The sequence below is a fragment of the Lagopus leucura genome, unplaced genomic scaffold (assembly GCF_019238085.1).
Source record: "Lagopus leucura isolate 7727_CA_CO unplaced genomic scaffold, USGS_WTPT01 Super-Scaffold_100026, whole genome shotgun sequence".
Taxonomy (NCBI): domain Eukaryota; kingdom Metazoa; phylum Chordata; class Aves; order Galliformes; family Phasianidae; genus Lagopus; species Lagopus leucura.
This window is the reverse complement of record NW_024962277.1, coordinates 2132660-2156758: the sequence shown is the minus strand read 5'-3', so window position 1 is coordinate 2156758 and position 24099 is coordinate 2132660. Positions and strand designations below refer to the sequence as shown.

General features: G+C 41.1%; 1 protein-coding gene across 1 annotated transcript in view; it reads right to left on the bottom strand.

Moving 5' to 3' along the window:
- The window catches only part of EEFSEC (eukaryotic elongation factor, selenocysteine-tRNA specific), a 114237-nt gene that overhangs the window by 29765 nt on the left and 60373 nt on the right, over positions 1–24099 (bottom strand). Inside the window, exons 5-6 of the mRNA XM_042880362.1 lie at positions 22704–23342; positions 10915–11071 (exon numbers count right to left, since the gene is read on the bottom strand). Coding sequence (XP_042736296.1) covers positions 10915–11071; positions 22704–23342 — 796 coding nt within the window. The remainder of the gene's footprint in view (positions 1–10914; positions 11072–22703; positions 23343–24099) is intronic.

The following is a 24099-nucleotide window of genomic DNA, read 5'->3' as shown; positions in this document are numbered from 1 at the left end:
CAGTACAAACGCATGCAACATGGAATTTTTGTGATTGAAGTTACAAGCTCAGATATAAGAAGAAAGGCTTTTCTAGGCAGGATGATGGTTTTTCTTCTTTACGTATACCTTTTATTCCAGCTTGAAGGACTTTCCACAGCTTTTTAATGGAATAATACTGTATTTGGAGGCAGGAAATGCTTCTGTCGCTTATGCAGAGTATTACACAAAATCATGTTGTAGCAGACCCCCTATCAAAGCAGGTCTGTTAAAGCTCCAGTTATTTCCTATTCCTATTAAACGCTGAAATCCCTTTGTGAAAACACAAACCAAAAGACTGCTTTACACAGACTTCCTTGAAATCAATGCACACTATTAAAAAAAAACCTATTTCTTGTCCCCAGCCTCAAAACACAGATCAGCCTCGTAAGGTTAGCGTCCTTGTCACATGCCAGTTCCCATATCCACTAAGCACCAGCCACTGTTCCAAGTCATCACTTCAAATAGCCTACAATCTGCAAACCACAAAGCTCCAGGAAGCCCTCGTGGTGTGTGTGTTTTTAGTCAGACTTCAAATAGATAGTGGAACAAACGCTTGTGCAAAGGGAAGGTGAAAGGCCCAAGGGATGAACGATCAAAATCAAGCAAATAAGCACAAACACTCTGCAGAATGGGAAAGAAATTTCATTGTAAGAGAGCATGTGAATGCATGATCTATCCTTGTGGAGATATTTAGCAGGATCAAAGTTAAGTCAGGTAAACATTGGGAACATATGCATTTTCCACTGCAAAGCTATGAGTGAGGACTAACACCCGGAGATGGTACAATCCTAACTTGCACATGAGAAAACAGAAAAAGATGGGGAAAATAATTAACAGTGTATAGGCTACAGCCCTGGGAACACAAGCTGGCCCTCATAGACTCCACAAGTGGGAGAGCTCCTGGAGATACCTGGTCACTTGAGGAAGGGCAGAAGGAGCAGCTTGTCAGGAAATCCCATGTGCTGCCTGGGCACAGAGGGTTGCACAGTTACCTCACTTGTAAGCCTCCAGAACTAAACTCCATGTTAGGCATCTCAAAAAGCAGGGGCAGCAATTACAAAACATGCAAGTCCCCAGCATGTTTTGGAGGCATCATTCTGAAAGTCTTAGGATTTTGGCAGTCCTCTGTGTGGACACTAGTCCTGTAACTGAACGCCCAGGGATCCTCTGCATTGCTCACATTTAGCTGCACTGACATCACCTGTGTTCTAGGGAGGTGGGGGAGCTCCATGGAGATGTGGCACTGAGGGATGTGGTCAGTGGGCATGGCAGTGGTGGGCTGGGGTTGGACTTGGTGATCTTAGTGGTTTTCTCCAACCTTAAAATGCTATGATTCTTAGTGAGGAAAAGGTGTTTTTTTTCCTCCCACTGCTGCACTTATCTGAGCAGCAGTGAACTTCCATCAAAGTTAACATCAGAAATGCTAATTTTACTTCCATCAGACATACACATTCAGTTACACTTTTGAAGAAAACATGCCTGGTCCCTTCAGTATGTTTTCTAAGGCATTCACTGAAGCATCCCAAATCTGTACTGCAAAGCATAAGAGTTCTTAAGCTGAACTACATGAGAATTCAACCAGAAATGGATGTTTCCACTTGCTCTAGGAGATGATATAAGGTATCACAGGATTCTTTTATTATTATTTATTGGTGCTCTAAGGTTGCCTAACCAAGCTGTACAGACACTTAATAAAAAACAGTAAGCTATTCTTAAGAGTAAAATGTTTTTACACTTGAAATACAGTAAAAGAGTATTGAATCTGCAAAATGAAACACCTAAGGAGGACAACAAAAAACAGAAAATAACACACTACCTGCTCTTGTGCATCTAGTATGCCACCAAACGAGACTTCGGGAGTATTTCATCAAAGTAAGAGCCACTGTGCTGTTCCACGCTATGGTCTAATGAATTGTTTGCAACTTTGGCAGCGTAAGTCCAGCAGAGTCAAAATTAAACGCAGAACTGATTTATACAGAATAGTATATTTGGTCTGCAGTGACCATAGCAAGGCTTCTCCATTTCAACAGTACAAAATCTCAGATGACAGTGCTGCTAAAATTTTCCAACTTAAATATAGCTTCATTCAGCAGTTGTCCATTTATGGAACTTATCAACTATTAGACAAGCTAAATAAGATAAGATTCCTTTTAAAGGGAAAATCAACTTAGTCATTTCTGAATTTGAATATTTAATTTTGGCAGCCTCCAATATGACCATTTTCTCCACTTTTTTCCTTGAAAAAAATAACCTACTGCAAAAAAACTCCATGCAACAGAGGGTTTCCTCAGCATACTAGGCAAAGCTCATGACAGTCAGATATTGGCATACATCAGCAATATGAAGCAGAAAGATAGTAGATAATTTGGAGAAGGTCACTGGATAGATTAGTGGTGATGTGGTGGCAAGCAGGAGCTCAGAACACAGCAGCTGGCTCAGCTACATCAATTACAGATGCATCCTGCCAATGATCTAGACTATGCAATAGGGTCCAAGTAGCTTGCAGTTGCTTTTGTAATTACTGAAGGACCAGCAAAGTAGCAGCCATAAATATGCTTTTCTCCCAGGGAATGTAATTGTCCACAATAGCTACATTCCCCAAGATAATAAAGCCTGGATTAACTGGGAAGACTTGTGACCACAAGAGACCCTACACAGAAGTAAGGTTATAACAAGCAGCAGCACTACCAGCTCTCTGTTTCACCACAAATTTCAAGATAAGTGTACTACTTTTGAAATCCCAGATCCTAACCACATGCAACTGAGTGCAAATCTCAGTTTAAGTTAAGTATCAAACTCTTGTGGCTTAGGAGAATCTCATATATATGACTTAGCTTATCTAAGAAAAGAAATAACCTTTATCTAATTTCTTTTTCTTTTTTAATCATTCATTGGAGGCTTACCATTAGGAGTACTTTGGACAGCTGACTACCAATGTCATTGCCAACTGAAACAACTGATCAGTTTTAGAATACTTGTAAAACCTCACAGTGTGGGGAATGCTTGGGCGACAACTAACTGAGCTACATTTTATCCTCAAATTAAGACAAACAAATTCAACTATAGCGCCCTTCTATTTTGCAATGGGATTTTTCCAGTTACAGCACTAGAGCATCTACAGGTCAGAAACAAATCCTCTCTCCTTTGCACATCACTACCACAGTGTGAAACTGCTGGCAGAAATATTTGATAGCAATAGATGGTGTTACTGGCATAAGACCTCAGAGACCAAGAAAGATGGGCAAGGTGGACAGCAGAAGTAAACTGGAATAAAGAACAGAGGGATGGGAGAGAGAGGAAAGAATAATACAAAAAAAAAGTATCAAAAAGGTAAATGGAGAACTGGATAGAGATCTGCAGATAATAAGAGAAAAACGAATGTATACAGGTAATCTCCAGGGATTAAAAAAATATAGTAAATCCAAGTGGCTCATGTCCTGTAAAGATAACCATTCTGTGGTCAAACAAATGCCATCTACTGGAGTTTTTTTTTCTTATTAGGATCCTCCTCCTCCCCCTCATCAATCACAGAAATTTCATATTTAGAGCAGGACTCCAGTGAGACGCAAAAAGTAAAGGCACTGACTACTCAATGAGGAAAAACAGCACATGACAAAAGGTCAATTGCTAAGCATCACCCAAGCACAGCAACATTTTACTTGTTTCTTTAAGTGCAGGGAACACAACTGCATAACTGGAGCTTGTATCAGAACGCCTGTGCACAGAGAGTAATGAAAATACTTTTTCTAGTTTTAAAGTCACAAAGTAAAGCACTTAATATTGTCTTTTGAATGCAATTTTCTTTCAGACAACACCTACATCTTCACTGCTTTCAGAATACAGACTAAAGGGTCGCAAACGCATGTTTTGCATAAATAATAACCTAAAAGCATAAACACAAAAGTCAGCAAAGCCCAGAATTGAAGCTGAGTTTGTTTGTTTGCTAAGCTCAAACCAGTGCAAGTGTAAGATGCTCTGTCAGTCAGGGCAGGAAACAGGATTCCAGCTACACTGCTCCTTAGCATTATTTCAGGATTGGTCACAGAGCAGTGCTACTTCTTCCTAAAGACCACTACCAGTCCTGCCTTCAAGAAGAATCTGATGGTCATAGCCATAAACAGTGGAGAAGGAGGGAAAATTGCTCCATTTCACTCTTTTCAGTTACACTGCAAGACTTGCCTACGGGACACTCAACACAGGGGCTTATACTGGACCTGGACCTTTTTCTTCCCCAGGAGCGCTCATATTGCTGACTTATCTGTACCTGATAATTTCATCATCAGTATCTGCAGGATCCCAGGAGATCAACCTGCTAAATATACACTCCAATGGCAATTTAATGTTCAAAGATGAGCCCAAACTTCCCCTGGGTGCCCTATTTATGCTAACGTACAATTACCAACTACATCTCAAACCAATCTTGAAATCAACAAATCACCTTTCAAAGCTCTATGATAAGACCATTTCTGTAATGACTGAATTTTAAGACAAGACCAAGATCTACTGATATTGCCTTCAAAGAAGCAGGCACCTAGTTAATAAATTAACACTTTGACTTCTGTTTTCATTCAGAAGGAATGTGCACAAATCTTGACTTAGATTCTGCAAAAACCAATTAAAGGTCAATAAATCTGGACATCCAACACTGGAGGTCAATACGGGCTTTACAGGCTGTCACTGCTCCCCAGGTAGGTTTGAGTCCATCAGCCCAACCTCTTACACAAATGCAAACTCCCAGCTCCTATGTGGTCACCAAGACTTTACACTGCTACAGTTTAATCCGCTCAAGAGAGGATCATGCAGGGAAGTGATGCTTCCCTGGCAGCAATCCTCTCCCAGCCTCTGCCCATGCTGCACCAGCCAACTCCCACAAAAAGGAAAGACGGAGATTTATGCTTGAAGTATCCCTTAAGGATTTTAGGTTTTGTTTGTTTTAGAGAGTAGGAGAAGAGAGACTGTGAAAGAACAAGCAGAGCTAATCTCTAGCTTTTAAACAAAACACAGCTACACAGATTTCTTCGCCCTTGGGCTTTTGTTTTTCCTCTTGACTGAAATCCTGCTCAGCCTCACCTGATACTGACAGGGATGGCAACCCACCAGACCCTTGCAGCCAACATTTTTTTTTTTCTTTTATTAAAAGAGGAGCCAGGCTGGGCAAGCGTGGACATTAAATGTACCTAAATTTCATTTGGCCTAAGAGAAGAAGATTATCCTATTTTAATGCAACACAAGCAAAGAATTCCAAATGTCAAGATCTCCCACAAAAAAAAAAAAAAAGCGTGCTGCTTAGTGACAGGATGTTTAATTATTCTCAGTGCAAAGAAAAGCCTGAGCTTTTTTGGAGTAGCTTAGCCTACTCCACTGCTGCTGATGTCAGTAAGGACTGCCCTCCATATCTCAAAGCTGGGAAATGACATTTACTTACAGCTGACTACTTAAAGCTTCTTTCCTACAACTATTTAAAAGAAGAAACTGCAATAACACACCACAAGGGCCAGGTGCATAGGGGTGCTGAAAGCTACCTGAAGTGAGAAAACTCCCCCATGAAAAAAATATATAAAAAGCACAACACAATTGAGATATTTCTGTATTTCTTAAAGTGAAAATATCAGGAAAATGCATTGTACGCATTGTTTTCCTGTTGCCTTTTTCCATCTTGGCACAATTCCCCTTTCCCTAATATCATTTAGCCTCTACCTGATTTCATTAAGTGGAATACTGAAAAAACAAACTGCTTCGAGTCCAACTTTTCAACCCATGTTTTTTAACCAGACCTAAACCTTTGCAGAGCAGAACTGCTGAGCTGCAGTTCTTACACCAAAACTTTCCCTCTGACATTAACTACTTCAGAAGGTAGCATGGGATCTTGTCCAGCAACCCCAGTATTCAGCAAAATGGAAAGACACTAAACTACAACTACACACAATTCTCAGCAATACACCAAGGGGAAAACATATAGCATTTCTGTCCCTACTTCCACATAAGAGTATGATGGATTCTCAAGACAAGACACATTGATTTATTACCATTTACACCAGCACTGCAGGACCCCAGAGCCATGTGCCTCTGGAATTGAGAAACACATCCACACTATTACTGCACACCGATAGCGCATCCAACTCTTCCACCAAGGCAAACAGTAGTAACAGTGGGAACAAACTCATTCTCTCATATACAATAACACAAATGAAAGGCAGAAAAGTTTTTTACAACAAAAGACACGGTCACTAACAGGTTTGTCTTCACCTGTTATAAGAAACTTAAAACCACTATTGTCATGTACAGGTAAGAACAGCAAAGTAAAAAAAACTTGTATTCTAATTTTCTCATTCATATCTCTTCTTAGGAAAGTGTGCATTTTATTATATTTAAATTTGCTCAATTCAAAAACGCATTCAGCTCTTATGAGTTTCTTAGATATGCACTGCTTCTTTCACATTAAGCAATAAGGCAGCTTAACTCATTTCGTGTACGGCAATTTTCACTGCACTGAGTCAGAGAGAGACGCGAACTGGAGCCAAACGCTGCAGCGCATCAGAAAGGCGAACGGTTTACTGGCACCTAGACAGCAAGGACAGACAGACAGACAGTGACCTATGCCTGAGATATTGCATATTCCAGTTAGACTGAAGTCGCTACATGTTACAACAATTAAGCACGAGACAAACACAACTTGTCAGAACCGACCAAATGAGCGTATCTGGAGACAATCTTTTAAAAGACGTCGTGAGGCTTATCAAACCACATTATGATTTTGCAGACCAAGCAGAGTTTTACAGGGTCAGTTCCTGGCTGAGAGACAGTTAAACAAAAGCCACAATTAGCAACAAGTTATTCAAACCATTCAGTGAGCTTTCTTCAGAATTCATCTAATGGCATGACATTCCTAGGTGCAAGTACGTTGAAATAAGTGTATTCCAAAGTATGTTTTGCTTAGCATACCTAAACATACAGCTCCTGCCTCTCCAAACTCGTTCTTGATCTCAAAGGGGAACAATACTTTTCACTCATTTACCTTGACTGTATAACGAAGGGCTCCCATTTACAAATAAAACAGCTGCCACCTATCACCCACCTCAGTAAGAACCTCATTAATAGCTCACTCTTACACACAAACACACGTACTAGCATTACTTACAAAGCATGGTGCTTTACATTTGCTTTTAAATTGTTTGTTTTTTAAGCAGCTTGTTAAACTAGACAAAAATCTCGTTAGTTTAGAAATTGTGTCTCTCTCTCTATGTACTTGATCACACAACTCGTCTGGAAAGCAAACGTCTTCCTGACGACTGACATGCCTTAGAAGTTATCTCACAGTTAGAAGAACACTGACAGCCCTACAGAATGGCAGGTCTGCCAGCAAACACAGGAGGAGAAAGAAACAAAAACAAACAAGCAAGCATTAAAAAATCCACAACACAACAAGGAACAACCAGATGCTGCTGCTCCTAAGAGTCTTTTCATTCAGGTAACAGAAGAACACAACAAAAGTTATATCTTTTCATTGAGGTAATAGAAGTGCGTCCCAATGTAAAACTATAAACCAGCTGAAAAAAAATACATTCTTCTACTTCCCACCATCTTCTTGTTTGTGTTTTACCATGAAACAGGCACAGCAAACATCCAGGCTTATTTACACAAGTACTCTCCAAGTAAAACATTATCTTCCTCTGCTGAGATGATTTGGCAGTGCAAGAAATATCAGTCAAGTGACATCTCTCAACAGTCAAGTTACTCTGTGCTTTGTTTTATTTCATGTTATTAGCTTTACTTCTACCTCCCTGGACCACCCTAAGGGATTTCTCTTCACTGTGTTCTTCAAATACTTGCAGATAATCATATCTCCCACTTAGAAATCATTTAGCCAAGTTTCATGCATTCCTTTTCATCTTCTTTCCCCCATAAATCAATCCCTTCAACCTCTTCAGGATTCTTGCTGCTCTTCCCTGAACTTCTTCCAAACTGCTGACATCTTTCAGAGGCTGAGGAACTTCCAGTTGCATGCTGTACTTTAGATGTACTTTTGTGCTCTGCGGAATAATAATTAAGCCTTTTCAAGAAATATTAATGCCTCAACTCTGGAATAAGTCTAAATCAGATTTCATAACATTTTAATAGTACAAATAGCAATTATCCCCATTTTACAGAAAAGCAGAGAAGCATCCTAAGCACTGCTGCACACAAGCAGTGCCAGAATAAGAAACAGAGCTGAGCTCTGCCATTCCCTGCTATGAGGTCTGCCAAGTTTCAGCCCACAGATGATGTAACACAGCGTTCCCAAGCCCTGATCCACAAGCAAACATGAGCTGTGCCCGAGGGACAAGGAACAACACCGAGAGCCAACACGTCCCTCATGAGTGGGCACCAGTGGCACCAGAGCAGCACCCCAAGGTGCCACGCCGTACTGCCACCTCAAGCCAACAGGGCACAGCTTTCTGATGCATCTACCTGATTTTGATTGCTTTGTTTCTAAAAGCAGCCCCCAGCTGCCATGAGGTTACCTCCCTGAACAAGCTATTCAGTTCCAGAGGTTAAGGATAGTTTTAAAGACAACAAGACGGACCAGACTGCGGCAATTCAAGGCAGTTTCCAACTTGCACGTTTTTTTTTCCCTTCCCTCCCGCTCCCCGACACATTTGTGAAAGGATTGCAGAGAAATAAATTCAGACCAACTGAAAGGAGCTCTTCACAAAAGCGATGTGGTACAGACTCTATGAAGGGAGGCACAGCTGAAGGATGAGGGAGAGGGAAGAACTGGACCAGTTAAATTTAATAAAAGACTCGAAAACCCACAAACAGGATGCAGACACATTAAAAAAGCAACACTGACCTAACAATGGAATGTGAACTGCAGTTGACTTAAACAGCATCACAGCAACAGCCCTCCCCCTACACACATCCCTGTAACTCTTAAAGAAACAGTTATTTAAACCCTTCCAAATTTTGTTTTCTCCTGTTACACACTTCCAGCCTGAGCTCATGTTATCTTATTGCCTCTTCCTACCAGATAGCAAAGTACCCAAACTTGACCCAAACTGCAGAAAAGCAAGCTAAGTGGTATTATTCTGCCCATCTTACTGAGGTGTTAATTCTAGCATTCTGTCTACATATCGATGGTTTGCTGTTAAATGCCAGAAAAGTCCAACCATGTTTGGATATGAACACCTTGCTGAAAGGTATCGTTCCTTCTTACTCAATAGGCAGAGGAGAATTCCGTAATGCTGTGTACAATTTTCTTAACATGACTGCTGATTTACAACTCCAGTTCCTGCTCACCATCCACAAAGATGACAGCCACAAGAGTCCTTTTTAGGCTTCTCCCTTTCTCACGAAGAATAGTTTCACCAAAATATGAAAATGCCACTGTCAATGGCATCCTCCCATTGTTCTTCTCTTTCAACACATTTATGTCTTCAGGGGAGAAAAACTACTAAGAACACTGCTATGTTTTTTAAACAAAAACTTCAGCTTGAACCCCTGTCAGCGTTAAGGACACTTACACATCATTTCATTACATTACACATCATTACAGTGAGGGTGACGGAGCACTGGAACAGGCTGCCCAGGGAGGTGGTGGAGTCTCCTTCTCTGGAGATGTTCAAGACCTGCCTGGATGCCTACCTGTGCGACCTGCTGTAGGGAACCTGCTTTGGCAGGGGGGTTGGACTCGATGATCTCTGGAGGTCCCTTCCAACCCCTACAATTCTGTGATTCTGTGATTTCACCCCCTGACTGAAAGTAGGAAGCTCAATGAATGCTTAAATGCTTTTCTATATTAGAAAACCCAAAACATACATATGCCAGGCATAGCCTCTTTCTTTAAACATGCAGTGTGCCTGTTAATTAGGCTTACAAAACTGTTTGGAAAGTCTAGCATTTGGCGACAAAACTCCTACTACAGATAGGTTAGAAAACAGGAGTCTTCACCTAGTCAGAAATTCTTATTTCCAAGGCAAAAGAAACGAAATTTGCTGAGTCAAAATTAGTGCATTTGCATCAATCAGAAGTTAAACAACTTAAAATATTCCATTGGTGCCACCAAACATCACAATTCCTTTTTTCCAGCTGTACAGCAGAATAATTTTGTCCATCTCTCTGAAAAGATTAACAGCGACGAAGGGCTGCAAATTTGAGAGAAATTAAGTACTGCTAGTATATCTAAAACCATATCCCATGATTTGAGTTAAATGCAGCACCTGTTACCTGTTGAAAAGGCTTAGAGCCACTTTTTCCACTAAGAAAATAGTAATGACACTTAAACTCCAGCACCCCTCATTTCTGATGCTCTAAGCTAAGGAGGCATAAATCCTTGCTGCAACTCACCAAGTATGAACAAATACAGTACTATACAATACCACAAAACTAGATGCAATAAAAAAACCTCAAGATCTCTAAAAACTCATTTATCAAAGCACTTGTAGTTTTTGTTTGAAGGGAAGATAGATAATAATATGCAGAATGAAGATGAGTTCAAGAACTTGCATCCAGTACACTCTATTTAATAAGTATCTACAGGTAAAAATGATTGCAGGTTTGTTTTCCTTTATTTGCTCAGAAGGGCTGTGGAGAAAATTATACAATGTATTAAGAGAAGAGAGATTTCTAAAATCCATTTTGGGCAGAGCACGATTTCCACACCTTACAGAAGTCATTTTGAGACCTGAGTTCATTCATACGCAGACATGCCTGCTGGCCACTGAGTCTCATAACACAAGTCATTGCCCCCAGCTCTTAATTAGAGGTGGTAAAACCCACCAAATAAACAGTCATCCAGCTGTTTTGGAGATGATGCCACAAAATTTCAAGGAACTATTGGAGACATTCAGGCTTACAATATGAGAAAATCCTCTATACTTGACATAGATTAGAGCATATCAGTTCTTGAGCACCTACCTGGAATTCGGATTTTAAATTTGCCACTCTGTCCAAAACCTCCATCTATTATTCCTTCTTCTCCTGTAGATAGTTTGACTTTTAAACCCACAAAAATCTGGATGTTTGTTTCCTTTTTAAACAACGAACGGCCAATCACGCTGTAATCATCAATCACCTGCAAAAGAAAAGGGCAGTATGAATTTACAATCTGAAGTGACAAGAAAAATTAACGTATGAGATACACTGGTGACTTCCATTGCCCTGCCCTTGGAAAACCATTTACTCAAAAATGAATAAAAACTCTGGATGACTCATCTAAACTGATGAGTTTAAGATAATTAGCATCCAAAAGTAGAGAAGACTATGTGCATTCACGTATTTCTGCTTTTACCTCCTTCCTTTTCACACAGGAAGACTAAAATGTGCATCAGAACATGCTGTAAAGGTCAGTCAATTAAAATCTTTCCTGCTTTGAAACCCTTCTGTAAAAGTCACTTATGTACTTATGCTCACAAAAAGTTTATTCCATTACTTATCCTAGAGCTAAGTACATTATCTCCTACATAAGCATTTCTCTCTTAGCTCCAGAACTGCACTCCAACAGCCACACTTTAAACGAAATGACAATTACTTAGAATTCCTAAATACAGCCTTTTAAATATTCACCTTTACGCACCCATTGATTTGTTAAAGTAAAAGCCTTATGACCATTGTATCCGACTTTAATTTCAAGGTTTGTAACCCAGTGGGAAGAACCATTCCAAGTCTGGATTCCTAATTAAGCTATCAGGAACAAGAGGCAGCAAGGTTGGCAGGTGAGGCAAGATAAACAGCCTTCCCTAAGGCATTACTAAGTATAAGGTGCAGCCAAGTGAGCCTAATCCCGTAGGTGTGAATATCCTTGTATACCTAATGTCTGGAGTTACTGTACCTCAGAGCAGCAGCAAGAACCTTTATTTACTTATCAAAAGAAATAAGAATGTATTGCTTAAATCTCCTCATGATTATTTCTTTTTGGTAGCAATAGTTGCAGCTCTCCCTCAGATCTTAGGAGTAACTTCCACCCGCAGGGCAGGCACAGGCCAGGAGCTGCCTGCATCCCTTCTGTCACCCCGATAAGGGAAGCACAGAGCTCTGCTTCCAGCAGCCAGAGCCTTTCAGTGCCTCAATGCCCACAGCCTGGCGTGCACCAGGAGGTTCCGGTTCCTCTTCTTTTGGTATCTCCCTGCTCCAAACAAGCACTGCTCCAAAATACTTTGTGAACCCGTAGCAGTGCTATCACCGCTTGGCAACCTCTGGCTTAAATTCAAAACAGAACAATGTCTTTTACTTAAGCAACCAGTGGAGGTGGGGGCAGATAAGCTTGCAGGCATGCTAGCCTTTCTTTGGGTCTGAAGCAGCAGACTATCACAAGCTGTTCATTCCAACCTGAAGCTGCACTTATATTCTCAAAACATTCATCCTTTTTCTATTGTACAAGCTGGTCCAATCAAAATACTATTTCTTCCTATGCTACTTTTGTTCCTACAAGGATGCGAGACCCGAACACCCCCCTGCAGGCTATGTGCTTTTTCCCTTGTGTTTCAGCCTCTTACATTCCACCCATACACCCACTATTTCGGTTGCTCTCCCTCACAATGGCCCATGAGTCCAACTTCAGACAATTTAAACACATTTTATTTTTTCCAGGAGTGCTTCAAAGTTACTTTTAAGTTAATTGAGACCTGTATGGCTTAGAGAACAATCGTACTCTGCCAGCATGGTTCGGTTCAGCCTCCCCAGCAAAGCTGTCCTAAGAATTGAGCAATCTCTACAAACGTGTGCTACAGGCACCAAGGGCTCCCAAATAAAGCAGCAATGATAACCACAATCAATACCATTATTATTATTATTTTTTAAAGCACCTTTTCTTCCCCATAAGGAGATGTGATTTTATGGCACATACCCCTCCTTTGCCAATTGTTCATCTTCTGCCCATATTCCCATTATTCCCTGAACATCAACATTTGCCATCAGAAGATGAATCTCCTTAGTAGTGCTTAGCAACTGCTGGAATAAAACCCTTACAGGCTGAAGACAGCCCCACACATGAAGTACAACAGTGCCCCAACCTCAAATCAGCCTGTCACCAATTTACCCGTGAAGACAACTTAGTGACAGATCGCTGACACGAGCTATGGTAGTTAATCAGTCTTTGCAGTCCAATCAATCGGTAAAGGGGTACAGCCTGGAGGTAACTACTGCAAAGGAAACCTCATTTATCTCAACTTTGAGACAATTTTACAAAAATAGTAGAAAAAATACTTTTTAGTCTTCGTTTGTTAAAAGCCACAGAAACGCGCCTCGTTCTCTCCAGTTGAAACTCACCACTTCCAATTATTCTACCAGCAATTTACCTCGGATCACTGGATTTTAAGTTAATCCCCTCTGAGTTTTCAGAGCATCTACAACAGCAACCACTCTGCCTGTTAGCTGAACGGCCTTTGGGGAGATCTCTGCCTCTCTCTCAAACACTTTTTTGTTATAAAATATTATTAACTTAAAAAGCCAAGCGCCGCAAAGACAGTAAGGGATACGCAGTCTGCTCCGAAGCAGCAGCAAGGGGCCTAGCAATGAGGGCAGACTAATTTTATTAACTTCAGGGAAACTTCAAAAAGCTTTAGGGCTTTAATGCCAGACAGAGACGACCCCGAAAGTCAGTTTAAGTGCTGCATAAACAAAGGATTAGGGCAAGAAAAAGCTGAAGGCTCCTTGCATTTCTTGTTTATATTGTCATATGACCTAGTGGGAGTGGGAGAGGGCTGCCTCTCTGACTTTAATCCCCTGTGGTGTACAGTGGCGTTTCAGTTCACTGACCTACATTACGATAATATTTTTATAAATTTATGGGCAGAGGTGCAGCATCAAACTCACTTAAGGACTTTAGAAAAAGAAAAGGGGTAGGGGGGAAGAGAAATACCCAGAAGAGAACATTTTCTGGCTGGTGTAGTCTCCCCCTCTCCCTTAGGTTAGATCAGCAGCTTAGAGAGGGATTTCAAGTTCAAAGGGAACGTCTCTGTTACTCTTGTTTTATGGCTTAGACCAGAGGACACAATAGCACTGAGTTTATGAAATATCCCTTCCCACTTGGCTTTTGTGTTTGCTAGAGAAAAGTAAATAGCACTTTATAACCATAGGTGAAGTATGTGCATCTCTGGCATGTAACACTTTTGCTAATACCAAGAAGTTCACTGAAAAAATAAAGCACGTCCTCACACTCCCCAGCCAAGCAGTACTTACACTGCAGCATATTGCCTGCAAAACTGCACTTAACGTTACATCTGCCAGCACAGCGTGAACCACAGCATAACAGTAAGGACAAATAACCATGGGATTTCCCTTTGAGCAAGGATAGCAAGCTATACTGCCTACCCTGTTAAACCACCATTTAAAAAAACAACAACAACAACAACAACAAAAAACTACTGTCATACTGTCATCAACACCCTCTCAAACAATCCATATTTTGTGTGTGAGTAACTCCATGTCTTAATACAACTGAGAAAAAATATGGGGATCGGAACCAATGCACACAGCTGCAAAGGGAACAGACCTGTGCCAGAGCGAACTGGGAAATGAAGATTGAGTCAGAAAAAGTAAAATATTATTCATATAATATAAACATATAGAAATAGGTAGAAAAAGATGGAACAAGAATAAGCTTAAGTTAAATCAGAAAAGATTAAACCTTCAATCAGATAGCAAAAGAAAATTATTTAAAAGTGATAAAAACAGGGCTGATGAAACTTAGTAAATTGAAAACATTATCCATTGAAACCAAAGCAGAAAGGAGGAAAGGACAAAGAACAAAGAATATAAGATTAAATCCCAAAATACCAGGTAGTATTACAGTTTGCTCTTTAGAAGAAATACACTTGAGACATCTTCATCACGATCAGTAACAGCTCATTAGTTTCTAGAACACTTTCAGAACACTTTCCATTTCTGCACAGACACGGGAATGTTTTGGAGGCTGCAAATTCCTGCTCTCCCTCTTTAAAACGCGGGTTTGTGCATTTAGGGAACAGCTGCACATGAGGCCACAAAAGGGCAAAGCTGAAAAGAACTGACAGGATTTCAGTGACGACTGAGTTTGCAGCTTTTTTAATTCTCCACAGGCTGCTCTTGCTTTTAGTTCTTTACCAAGACCTAGGTGAAGGATGTGGCACAAATAAAGATTTGGTCAGTTATGTTGTTTCCTCAAGAGCTTACATCAGTGTGAAAGAATTAGAGGCTTTTCTTTCTGCAATTCCCTCCTGCACCACAGGCCTGTAGTTGTGCACAGGGCTCCCTCTGAAGACCTTCTTCTCATCATCTTCCAAGCAAACAAACCAAACTTCTGCCTTTGAACATGAGTCCAGGATGCATGAGAAGAAAAGTTCATCTCCTTCAGCACTTCACGTCTCATTACTGTTGCTTTAACAGAGCAGGAACCCACCACAGGGCCATTAGCTTTGGCTTTCAGATGTTTGCCCCTTCTCTCCAAAGCCAATGTTTATTGGATGCAAGAGGTATCTTCCTTTCTTTGCCTTTCTTTCTCTGCAGAAGTGCAACAGCATCTGAGAATTTCTGAGCCAAAAAACAAAAAAGCAAAAAACCAACACCTTTGCTTCTCCCCAAACATTTTCCCATCAACTGTAACCTGGTTAAAAGCAGCACAGTAATAAAAAGGATTCTTCACTATTGAGCCATGTAAACAAGGCCTGACTGAGCTTTAAAAGCTCTGTACTTACCAGTTCAAGTCTCCAGGCACGCACAGGTAGAAACAGAGCACTAATATGCTTACAAACACCTTCACAGCGCAAATTTCATTCAACTCTATTTAGATTTCTGACAGGTAGAATTCCCAACATGGCCTAGTTAAGAACACATTCTTTTCACCAAGAGAAGAAAACAGTTGACAGCATGATTTTAACATTCACAACAACCTGCATTGTTTCCTTTATGTAAGAAAAGACAGCATCATCAGGGAAGGAAAGAAGAGGTCTACACTGCTCAGGACTTCCAGCCCCAGAGAAAACAGTTCTGTCTGGAAGTTATAAGACGACTGAAAACCTGCAATGCTCGCAGACCAAGCAGGAAAGGGGTGAGCTGTTGTGCAGAAGTCCTGACCGTGGCTTGCAGGAAGGCCAAAGAAGTCTCCTGGGCCATGCTTCTGATCAACCAGAAAGACTCATGATAACATCACAACTGAAGACCCTCACACAGCTTTCTTCACTTATTTAGTAAAGTTCTGTGGTCTTAAACAGTCAAAAAGAAATATCAGACACAGCAAAGTTAACTTTGGACAATGCATGACTCCAGTGCACAGCAGCAGATCAACAGGCATGATGATAGTAATTTGAATTGTTTGTAAAGGAAACTGCCTAGATATGACTTGGGAAGGTCGACAAGAGCAAAGAACAGAGGCTTACAAACTCCTCACTGGAAATGAAGTGGGACAGGACAGCAAAAGCCTGCCCAGAGCAACCAGAGGCGAGGGAGATGGCAGACGTACCCCTGCAAAGACACCACACCGATGTACACGTGTCCCAAGTCTGTCTGCTCTCCTGATGCTCCCCAGCCTGCATACGAGCCCTCTGCCCAAGCCCAGCATCTGTCACCATGCTTGGAGAGGCTTCCTCCTGATGTCTGGCTACCAGCCTGCAGCAGTAAGCCATACGAATCTGTGCTACGCTGCTGACTACCTCCAGTCCTAATGAAGGCATACAGTACAGGGATTGTTACAGTTCAGGAATACATGGTTTTAGTTTCACTTTACCTTTTTACTTTTAAAAATGCCTAGGAAATCACATTTATATAAAGCTTAAGTTATTTAAGTTGCAGAATTGGGCACTTAAGTTAAGAAATGCCAGATGTCCGTACAGTCTTACTCATGTCCCTCTTTGATATGGCCCACTATACAGTCTTCACATGACCACATCCAAAAACCCCCGCCTTATTAAGAACACAGTGCAGAGACACAGGGGAACAGAATTAATGTTGCATAGGCAACTGTAAATCTGGTATTTCCTAACTTTTAAGTGCTTTCAAGTGATTTCGCAACCTAAGTAACACTCTAAATTTATTTTCGTATCCAATAAATAAAATGGTGCATTGGTTGCCTTGCTGACAAACCGATTCCCCCACAGGTGACTCTTACACAACCTCAGAAAAATCAAGACCAGCTGTCCATACACTTGCAAGACCCAAAAGCATGTCTGCATTTTAAATTTAATAATATAAATAACAAGCATAGGTGTTACTCAAACCTTGCAAAATTATACTAGCCAGTCATGTGGAGCATGCCATTCTTTCTTTGGTGAGTGAACAAAATAACAAGGTTATGTATGAGTAAGCAAGCAGATTCTATGACTTAAATGGTACTCTTATGACAAATTTATTAAACTCTATTAATCTACACACTTGTCAATCTAATATCAACACTTAGTGCTGTTTAATGGAGATGGTACCTTTGTTTAAAGAGCATACAGTCCTCCCCTCCCCCACTCAGCTTCAGAAAATCTCTTACTCAAAACCAGAACACAAGCCAATAAATAAATGCATCTTTTATATACCTATTTTACAGTGCGTTTTAACTAGTGAATGTGCTGTGCACTTTTATTCACCTGATTGCCTTCATCTCTGTATTATTACTGTATTTAGCATACCATCAGCAGCCAAGCAGAACCAAACAAACTCATGTTCAGACTTCAAAGCAGGAAAAATATTAATTGTGGCGTCTGCATGTTTACAGTAGATGGAGTGGCATCCACCATTTCTCCCGGTTGGAGTCACAGAGGTTCTGCAGCTAGCCCAGCTCACTGCCTGCAAGCAGCGCTCAATTCATTTCCACTGTTCAATTTGGTCTTTGCTACGCTGTGGATGGCACAGATAGATCAGACACCCAGATTCTCTCTTTACAAAGTACCATTGCCTGGCTGCTGGAGTGTTTTACTCACTATCCTGCTGGAACTACAGCACAGCTGTAAGTAAATAGCAGCTGAAGCATTAGCCCTAGTAAACCAAAGAAACGGCCTTTGTCTAGAAATAAGCTGGATATAAAGAATCAAAGCACCTGAGCAGACAAAATGTACTTTCCTTCAACCTGAGCAGCACTGAAACCATGCAACAAAAAATGCAAGGAACTGTATTTCTGTGACAAAGACTTTACGTGCAAGGTGTGGGCACAACTTTGTGAAACGTTCTGCTATTACTGATAATTGCAAAGTACTTGGTGAAAAAAAAACACTACCATTTGCTCTCACATGACCTCCTTCTTGGGAATCTTCCCAGACATGGATATTCTGCTTTACTTTCCTCAGAGCAAAGTCATTCTCCCCAGCATGTGGCTTCATTCCCTCAGCAATCCACACTGGATATTCCCCCTTCATCCATGGTCGAGTTTATTTTTCTTCCTTCAAAATTCAAAGTTTGTGGCTGAGCTACCATCAACTTGACACGTACTTTGTAAATTTTATGTTGGTATTTGCACTCACAAAAAACCATACAGAATTAGAGAAAATACTGCTGCTAACTTTTAAAGCAAAGTTTAAAAATGCCATTTTCACAACTGCTCCATTTCAAGATGTCTGCTTGGGAATACCAACTTGATAAATAGCCTGGGTCATTGCTAGTAGTCAACAAATTCAAATGTTTCCTGCAGCTGCTCACCAGTACTCATTTCCAGTCTCACCCAGTCTTCAGGAAGGCCAGAATATCTGCTAAGTGGTGCCAATGAAACCTTCCAGGGGACCACTCACTATATGAGTGTTCTCTGACACAGCTCTTGTTATTCTACTGTAAGAAGAGGAGAAATGCCAACACTATTAAAAGATAATCTTTTTTATCTTCCATTCAGATGTTCTGTCACCCTGATAAAAATCTCAGTAACTTACCCTGCTTTCACATCCCACTCCTGCAACAATACTTTTCTCCCTGGGGACAGATGCTTAGATCACACCAGTATTCAGACAATTAGCAGCATCTTGTTATGAAGCAATAAGAGATCTGTGCAGCCCGCGAGAGTAAGTTCAGTAAAGTCACTATCCAGCAAGCATGAAATTTGGGAACACCACAGATGTGAATAAAAACCAGGATGGCCCATGGCAGTGACACATAAAAGGAAATCGCTGAAGAAACAACTCTATTACCTTCAAGTAAGCAAAGCCTGAAAGCAAGGCAGATAATGAGGAAAAGCACATGAAATTTTTTAAATACACAGAATTCATTCTTCTTAATGTCAGATAATACAGAAAAATTATCTTTAGGAAGGACAAGACCATTCCCAGAGAAAAACATGGTTATGCTCAAAATGGGAAACAATCACAGATGAAGTACGTTTTTACTTTCCTTTACCAGGCTTAAAAGTGCAGTTTGTGCTCTACAAACAAGGCAGTTTTCCTTCTCCTTTTGTTTCTTGCACAGAGCTACAGATTTACAAGCATCCTCCACAATAAGACCCTGCAAGAGACATCCTAAGATAAATCCTGCTTGTGCAAACACTTCTCAAAACAGGCAGAATTTCTGAGTCACACAGGAAAGCACGATGCACTTCTGAAGTTCACTTTTCAGTTGAAGCTCACTGCATTCAACCTGCATATCCAGGGAAGCCAGAGAGCAAATAACATGATAAACATGAAGCATTTATCCCAGGAACTGAGTAACAGCTCCATGACTCACACTGGAATTAAGCTGTGATGCCACACAGAAGCAAAGTTCAGAGAGGGAGGTATTTCAGACTCGGTTAGGATGAATCGAAGCCTCCTTCCCCTGCAGAACTGAGCACCCAACCAGGGCCAGCAGTTGCTGTTAATCCTCATTAATTCCTTGTCTGCCTCTGGGGGGTGCTGGCCACTGCAGTTCCCCAAGCCCACCCCACAACCACCATTCCAAGGCACAAACTTTCTCAGCACATCATCTGTTAATTATTTTTGCCAAGACTCTCACATCACTGTCCTTAAGGACAGTAATGCTGCTGTTTGCAACAGCAGTCTCAGCCCCGTGTTATACTGTAACTACAAGCCATCTGTTGCCAGCCTAGCACTTTTTCCTGTTTAAAATACATTTGTCAGCCAAAGTTCTGCAAAGCTGCCCATGCAGCAGGTGTCTGCCCCCACAGCCATGGAAGCACCCAACGAATCAGAGCAAGAACAGAAAGGCCAACCACAGCTCCCTGATTTCTCCTGGGTCAATCAGCTGGCTCCAATCCCAGCAGTGAGCAGGGGGCTGCAGACCCCATGGAGCGCCTGGGAGGCGCTGCCCGCTCCCTTCTCTCACAGCACCTTTTTCCCCAGCAGCATTCTCCGGAGGAGGAGTTCTCACTTCTCATGAAGGTAATGTGGAATTTTTAGTTTTATGTTTTTAATGCCTCCCCAGGGAAGGTGTGTGGGGAGGAAGGTTTCCTTGCTCAACAGAGAGAATGAAATTTTCCTGCATCAGTGCCAAGAATAGACACCCTAAATTCAGCGATCCTAATCTCCAGCCATCCAGCAGCCATTCAGCAGCAGGGTGGGCCCAGCTGATTCAGATTTTCTATTAGCTAGTGACTTTGTGTACTAAAAAAGTCACTGTACCACCCAATTGTTCCCACTGCTCTCTGCTCCACGAAAGCACAGACATCAGAGGAGCTACCACAACAAGTGCCCTCAGTACCTCCCCAGCACGCCTTGGTTACCAGCACAGCCCTCTGCCCACCAGCCCTCCCCAATCCCTGCACACCCCTGAATTTCCAGCACCAGTTTTGCTCCTCTGCCCTGTTGTGCAAGAGGGGGAAACACCTCCAAGCTGAGCAGTGGAACAGGAGCCAGAACCTGAGAACAAACCCAACCCACAGACAGACAGACGGCTTGGTGGCAGCTACCCAAACACAGCATCTGTCAGTATTCAGACAGACTGACACGGGCCCATAGGCAGGGAATACCATGCAACACCTAAGGAGAGGATAAGGTAACCTCTGTAACTCTTTACTTTAAAGGGCAAGGGAAGGTAATGGGATCGTTCACTATACTCAGAAAATTACTGTGCTGGCAAAATATTCAACCTACATTCACTGGTTATTTTATCAATGAAATTCACATATGAATAATCTGATTAATATTATTCTACTATTTCCACACTAAAATCAATAGCAGAAGTAAACAGATAAAAGATTTGAAGATTACGCAAAAAAAGAAAGCCACTGAAAGCACATCACCAAGGCTACGTGTGCCAAGCCAGCAAATTCATAACCTCACAGAACTCCACAAGTTTTGCACTCCCTTATACAAGTGCCTTACTTAGGAGCAAAAATAAAGAAGGAAGCCGGGACTGGTTCATTTCAGTTAAACAAGAACCAAACAGCATGTGCCTCCATGGGTCACACCAACTTTTGTTCCCATTCATATTCCCAACAGCCACAGAGAAACAACAGCACTTGGTAAGCCAGGTCTCTCCGGATATTGGCAGCATGGTCTGGGCACAAGCAAGTACATTTTTAGCAGAGATGAAGGGAAATGTTTCATGAGTTCAGATTAGAGCAATCAGAATAATAAGTAGAATTGAGATCCAGACATTTACATTTGGTCTTTCTTCTCTGCAGCTCAGAGGAAAGACTACCTGCAATTTGGTGTTCTAGTTCAGTATCACCAGCCAAAGAGAAAGGCAGCCAGCCATTTCGAGCAGGGGAAACACAATACACCTAACACAAAGAGTGACTACTGATTCTGGCATCTCTTACAACCCATCTTAACAAAGAAAAGATTCTAGAAAGTTACAGATTGCCTCTTCTGCTTCCTTTCTAGTGACAAGATGAGCATCCAAAAAGAAATGGTTTTGGAATTTTGACAATGAAGTCTTCTTGCTCATTTGAAAAGAATGGCCTCTGAAATCAGCAGTGGAAACACAAAGGAGTAACTTTGCTTGAAAAAGCAAAAACACAGATTCCTCTGAGAGAAAGGGAGGGAAACATACATAGCCTATTTAATTAATACAGTGAAGCATTTAGAAAAAGGAACCTCACTAATACAAAATCAGGCCCTGAGAAGGAACATAATTTATTTTTACTGTTATATTAGTAAAACAAACATAAAAGTATTCAAAGACGTCTGCACTATAAATTGCAAACGTGATAAGCTACGCTGACAATTGTTTAGTCTCCTTTAGCAAAGTAAGGAGGGACCTTATTCAATACTCAAAACTGTTTCAATGGAATTTTGAAAAGAAGCAGTGAGAAGATTGCCAAGTGTTTTGTTCAAGTAATCGGATTTGGATTAGGAAAATAAAAATTAATAGTTTCTTACCCAGAAGTTAATAAAACACCTGGAATACTAACTAATCAAGTAAACATTTGCTAAAATTTTCATGTAAGCAATTAAGTTATTTATAGGCAGATGTATTTACATGTAGCACATATATTTTCAATGTACTGCTAACTGTGTTAAAAAAAAAAAATCAGTGGAAAAGTGGAGGCTTTGTCAAGTGGGACAAGAACAACAAGCTGACCCACTTAGGAAGGCATACAAACAAGGCAAGTTTGCAGGAAGAACACGAAGGCTAGACCATCAGAAGGATCAATGAAAAAACACTATCAAATTACTTGGTGCTGTACTGACCTAAATAAACTTGTCAGCCTTGAGGAACCATCTCCAACTCTTTGCAAACAGGAAATACCTAATACACTAGGTATATAAATGTAAGAAAATGGTATAATCTCCACTGTAACGATGAAAATTCCACAGTACATCAACATATGTTCTCAGACAGAACAGAGACTCCCCTCTCCAATGAACAGCATTGAAAGGACAGCTTACCCTCTCCACTTGTCCTTCTTTGTGCTTTTGTTTGTATACTTTCAACTTTGGAAGAAAAGTCTCTGCGTAGTTCTTGTCTTCCGTGCCTTGGAGCAGCACCCCATGGAACGCCAGCCTGCAGGTATTTGCATGAATATCCGTATCCAGCTTGGAGCCGATCACAAGGCACAGCTTAGGGCAAGTGACGGGTTTTTCAAACTCTAGCAGAGCCCACTGTTGTTTTGGCAGCTGGACTTCTGATTGGCCATTTTCTTTATTCTCCTCTGAAGGCTTTGAGTCCTTGGACAAATACTCCTCTTGATAAAGATAGTCTTTATCAAAATCAAAAGCATTTTCTTGAATATCTTCATTGAAGTCAGCAGGAGCCGGACTGAAAAACATCACTCTTCCCATGACTGTTTCATGACCGACTGTGATATGAAACTTAGCCTTTGTCTGAAGCGCTCCTCGAAAATACTGGATTTTCTTCAGGGAAATTATTGCAGCATGGATGGTGTGAAGTGATTCTGGGGTACAGATCAGGCCTCGTTCCAGTAGTTTGGGATCAAACTGGGTCACACAGATGCCTACTCTGTCACCCTGCATGGCGTACGTCACAGGAGTATGGAACATCTGCATAGACTTGACTTTCTTTGTCACCTGTGGATGAAAGAAAGAAAATGAAATAGAATTGCACACAAGCACATCACAGGCATAAAGCCACATGTCACACCGTTCCCACTTCTAAGGAGGTTGCCCTTCTGGAAGAATCCAAAATTCAGAACTTGGGAAGTGAACAGGCTGAGAATATGCCTCTATCAATTATTTGAAAATACCAAGACTTTGAGGCTCTTAACGTATTTTGAGTGTTTCTGCCCATCAAACTCTAGAATTATCATGGCTGCAATTAGGTTGACATTTGCTCCATCTCTGCTGCCACACGTACACGCTATCTACTCTCACCACAGAATAGCTTACTTAACGTATTCTCCCCTTAATCATCTACACCAGCAAAAACACAGCAATAGTGTATCTAGCCACATATCTGCCTCACTGCCTACTCATTCCTTCCACAAAATCCTTTTCAAGTCACTTTTTTTTTACTGGGTTAAAAACCATCAGGTGTTTAGAAAAAAGTTATTTTCCTCAGTGTTTGTACAACACTGAGCACCATTACATGTCATAAAGTATCGCATCAAAATAATCAGTACTACAAAAATCTAAGACTGCACAGCCCATTCAATTCTAGACAAAGACAAAAGGAAGAGAGTTTTCCTGCAAATGTCTGTGTTTATAAATCAGGTTTGCATCACCTGCCACTAAAATCTGGGATTCCATCTGTAATGATTCTTTATATGAAAAGTACAGTATTGTCCACTGATTGAAATTATTAAAATATCTGTCTATACCAAAATCT